Consider the following 4,928-nt stretch of genomic DNA (forward strand, 5'->3'; position numbering starts at 1 on the left):
TCTATGGAAACCCGCAGAACATACCCGCTGGAGTTACGCCTACGTCCCCAGCACCCAGGGGCGGCACGAAGCCTCAATGGACGAGACGTTTGGGTGCTACATCTACGGCCACGACCCTGCTCTGATAAACGGTTATGTGGCCATTGCTGGGTTCATCCTCTCACCGCTAAGTGATGTAAGTTTGGTTTCATTTATGTTGTCTTCTAGATCACTTGCGTCCGTATAAAATTTAAACATGGATCCCTCTGTTAAACGTAACGACTAAAATAGGTAGTAAAGTACAATTTAGAACCTTACGTCTCATAGGGTATCGACTCTAACTGGACTTCAGCATATGAAGGGATAGTGTAGTCAGTGCTACGCTTTTACTTTCCCAGACTTGGGACAGGTACCCACCAGAGATGGGTGGACTCAGGGTCGTCGTACGTATGCAAGCCCGGAATCTGAACTTGAGACTTTCGGCTTTGCAGTCGAACGCTCTGCCACACCCTACCACTCTAGCTTAGGTATCAGTGGTATTTTTTATAGCAGGGAGATCTCAATTAAGTTTGTCCTTTATCTTGGGCGCCCAAATCAATGCGAGATAAACAGTAGCATGAGAGCCAATAGAGCTGGCCAGACACTGTCGTTGAGACGCTCATCAATTGTGTCGGTGTAGAATGAGACTTTGGATTTTTTTCTCACCCGACTCTATCGTTAAGATTCCGTTAATAGTTATAAACTGTGAAGCTGTCAGGTTGGGTTGTCACTGTATTACACTTGTCAAGTACACATGAACAGGAGCAACCCAACAACATTTAATGTATCCGGCCTCGTGAAACAAAGACTAGAACCAGGCTTAATATTTTGAATTTGAGCGCCTTCTCATTCACCGATACCTTTCATTAACTGATAACTAGCCATATCTAAAAATAATATTAAACTTTATCTTTGAAGGTTTTACAAAGCTAGTTAACATGTATAAAGCCCAATTGAAATCTTATAAAACAACTTTACTTTTTGTCAATGTTACAACAACAAAAGGTTTGCCATAAAAAGAGCAATGCTTATTTAATAAACAAAAAAAATGACATTTAAAAACTCAATGACAACTTAGCTAATTAACTTGGCAATTAAAAAGCCTAATGCCAATCTGACAAAAATGTGACATTTGAAAAGCCTAAAAAATACTTATCTAACAAAGCAACTTTACATTTGCAAAGATGAATGACAATCTAATATTTTTAAAAAAATAAGCTTGACATTTGCAAAGCCGAATGACAATCTAAAAAAAATCTTGACACTTGAAAAGCCCAATGCTAATCTAATTTTTAAAACAACTTGACATTAAAAAGCCCAAAGCTAACCAAACGGTGATGAAAGCTGGCGATCTGCTAGACAACGACGCCGATGCTTTTGTTGACGAGGAACAGGCTAATGGGATAGGTGAGGAAAACTATTGTCAGGATTCTGATTTGAGCTAAAGACAGATTTTTAAAAAGTTATTTCAACTTATTTTTCGAGCACTTAATACATGATTTTTAAAAAAGTGTACTAATTAATTCCAATCTAATTCAAACACGGCCTCTCTTCTATGGCTTAAAGAGTAAATGATCTTATGTATAATTTTTTCGCAATCATCAGTCATAAAATGTATAGTGTTATCGATATTCTACGTTAATTTAAATTGTTATGTACAGAAAAATGTATTTGTTTTTGTTTATATAAAGGCAATTTAGAACTCAATGATTTAATTTAGGTTTAACTTGTATGAAGTGTTCATTAAACTAAAATTTCACAACCTGCATTCCCCACGTACAAAATGTCTCTAGATATTGTTAATTGTGTGGTTTATCCAGAAAGTCGCAGCTGTAGTTTACTATTTCTTGAGGGATGATGAGTGAAATTGTTGATATATGTAGACGTAGTATAAACGTATATCAGCTAGTTATTATGTTTAATATTTCTAAAGGGATGATGAGTGACATTGTTGATATATGTAGACGTAGTATAAACGTACATCATCTATTTATTATATGTTTATACAGACGACGACGGCGATGGTCGAATCGATGAAGATTTGGGGATGCCTAAAAGTAGTAAGTCACGTGATACTTAAATATGGTTGTAATATTTCATTCTATGCTAAAATACACATATTTTGAATAACAATACGAACGACCAGGTAAACATACACACAATAAATTCTGGAAACAAATAAAAAGAGACATGTAATTCACACACTAGCAAACATTACTTACACTGCCACGGCATTTAGGGGACGGAGTGGTCTAGCGATAGAGAGCTGGACTGGTAAGTCACGAGTTCAAATCCGGGTTCAAGTCAATAGATCGTCCCTGAGTCCGCCCAGATCCGATGAGTACCTAATTCACGTTAGGAAAAGTAAAGGCGGCTGGGCATAGTGCTGACCACACTATCTCTTCATATGCCGAGATAATAGAAACAAGTGAACTCTACTTCACTTGCCCGTAGACCGTCAGGTTTGAAAGGGAAGTTTACTTGCTTACCACATCATTTCATCTCAATCACGATTATATTCTGTTACATTGTACAAAAACTCTTTTTTTATTACAGTAACTTCATTTTGTTACAATTATTCCATATTGTTAGAGTGACTTCATGTTACTTACAACTTTTGCACTCTAAATTCAATTATTTACAACTTCTGACGTGGTCGAGTCGGTAAAGCTCATGGTTACTAAACCGAAAAGTCTCGAGTTCGAACCCTCGGGCAGATAAGGCTCGTTAGCTGGGGACAGCCACTCTTCTAGGAGAGACAACTCCAAAATCAAACAACTGCTTCCTTGTAGTTTGTTCTTGGTCGGACAAAGGCTGTGGAAGCAAATCCAAAAAGAAAAGCAGGCTGAAATCGGAGTCAATGGCCTCATTGGCGCATAACCAGTTGACACGTAACGCTTATTTGTGTTGGAGGCGTGGTCGAGTCTGCAAAAAGTTCATGGATGATAAATTCGAACAAAGTCTCGAGTTCAAACCCACTGGCAGATAAATCTCGATCCCCTTCAACACTAATAATTAAGATCGAAGAAGAAGACAACTTCTCAATATTGTTACAGTGACTTCATGTTGTTACAACTACTCCATATTGTTACAGTAACTTTAGGTTTATGTTACAGTCCATGGCGGTTGGAGTGAGTGGACAGACATATCGTGTGTAGGGGAGTGTGGCTATGGGGTCTTGGCAAAAACCAGGTGAGCTAGCGTTGGGGTCTTGGCAAAAACCAGGTGAGCTAGCGTTGTGATCATGGCAAAAACCAGGTGAGCTAGCGTTGGGGTCATGGCAAAAACCAGGTGAGCTAGCGTTGTGATCATGGCAAAAACCAGGTGAGCTAGCGTTGTGGTCATGGCAAAAACCAGGTGAGCTAGCGTTGTGGTCTTGGCAAAAACCAGGTGAGCTAGCGTTGTGGTCATGGCAAAAACCAGGTGAGCTAGCGTTGGGGTCTTGGCAAAAACCAGGTGAGCTAGCGTTGTGGTCTTGGCAAAAACCAGGTGAGCTAGCGTTGGGGTCTTGGCAAAAACCAGGTGAGCTAGCGTTGTGGTCATGGCAAAAACCAGGTGAGCTAGCGTTGTGACAAGCCTGGACAGAACCAAAAAGATTTCAAGTTCAACATTTTCATAAACACATTAAAAAAATATCTTTAACCGTTTATATTTTGAAAGCATAAACTTGACATGAATGTTTACATAATATAAACATTTTGTCTTGCACCTTTTAACTATACACGAATTTACTAAATTTTTTTACATTATCGATATATTGACGCTAAACTGTTCCCCAATTTCATATTTTCATTTATTATTTAGGTTTTGGTTCGTTGTTTTTGTACAATTTATAAATTGTTTCATTTTGTAATCCGTTGTTAAACTAAAGTTTTTTTTTATTGTTTCATTTTATAATCTGTTTTTAGTATAGTTTTTTTTTATTGTTTGATTTTGTAATCCGTTTAGTACAATTTTTTAATTGGTTCAATTTGTAACTCATTGTTTTAGTACAATTTTTGTATTGTTTCGTTATGTAAACCGTTGTTTTATAAACATATTTAAATTGTTTCTTAAATCATTGTTGAGGGATCCAAACAGATCCGGATTTTCTCGTTTTTTTTCCCCAGGAAATGTGACAACCCCGCCCCACAGGGTAAAGGGCGTCAGTGTGTGGGTCAAGCGACTAGTGGGGACATGGAGAGATGCTGGACTGGTCACACCTGCCCTCAAGGTTCGGTCTGGGGTGCAGTAGCGTAGCGAGGAGAAGGGGGGGCGGGGGGGGACATAACATATGTCCCCGGGCGCCGACTTTAGGGGGCGCCAAAATGGGTTGGAAAAATAAATTGAAAGGTCGAGAGGGGTGCAAATCGAAAGTCTGAGGGGGGGGGGTGCAAATCGAAATCTTGAGGGAGGGGGGTGCGAATCGAAAGTTTGAAGGGGGGGGGGGGTTGCAGATCGAAAAGTTTGTCCCCGGGCGCCGGGAAGGGTCGCTACGCCTCTGCTGGGGTGTCCAGTTCAACACTGGTCTATACGTTTAGGCTATTCTAGTAAAACACAAACATACGCACTAACTTAGAAATGATTGTCGTTGCACAAGTTAGACTGTAATTAGACTTGACTTCTCCTGTGTTAAGCTAGGCCTATCAGAGGACTCCTGATTATACATGATACATGTTTTAATTTATTTACCCATTGCACACAACCATTATATTTACGTAGCGTATTCACAAATATAAAAGCCAATGTCCTAAGCGGTCTATTGTTGTCCGTGTCTAGATTGTCCATATGGTTCCTACCTCATGGACTGTGTCGGTGACTGCTCCAACTGTGAACATGATTGTGACAAGTTTAACGGTTCCTGTGACAGGTGTAAGTTAGGATGGATGGATCCGTTACATGCCTGTACTACAGGTAAACTGGAGCTTTGA

General features: G+C 39.5%; 1 protein-coding gene across 1 annotated transcript; it reads left to right on the forward strand.

The window, feature by feature from the left end:
- LOC131932110 (thrombospondin-1-like) lies at nucleotides 1–4,928 on the forward strand. The gene is made up of 6 exons (XM_059288999.1): nucleotides 1–175; nucleotides 1,335–1,425; nucleotides 2,028–2,078; nucleotides 3,135–3,210; nucleotides 4,128–4,231; nucleotides 4,777–4,928. Exons 1-6 carry the CDS (start codon nucleotides 77–79, stop codon nucleotides 4,926–4,928), a joined length of 573 nt encoding a protein of 190 aa, XP_059144982.1. The 5' UTR covers nucleotides 1–76.

This window comes from Physella acuta, unplaced genomic scaffold (genome assembly GCF_028476545.2).
Source record: "Physella acuta isolate Inbredline_101_S28 unplaced genomic scaffold, ASM2847654v3 ptg002090l, whole genome shotgun sequence".
Lineage (NCBI taxonomy): Eukaryota > Metazoa > Mollusca > Gastropoda > Physidae > Physella > Physella acuta.

Excerpts from the sequence above, each read along its gene's own strand:
- LOC131932110 (XM_059288999.1), top strand. The coding sequence starts at position 77 with ATGGACGAGACGTTTGGGTGCTACATCTACGGCCACGACCCTGCTCTG. Across the intron at positions 2,079-3,134 it reads TTTGGGGATGCCTAAAAGTA|TCCATGGCGGTTGGAGTGAG; the intron begins GTAAGTCACGTG and ends TTTATGTTACAG. Across the intron at positions 3,211-4,127 it reads GGGGTCTTGGCAAAAACCAG|GAAATGTGACAACCCCGCCC; the intron begins GTGAGCTAGCGT and ends TTTTTTCCCCAG.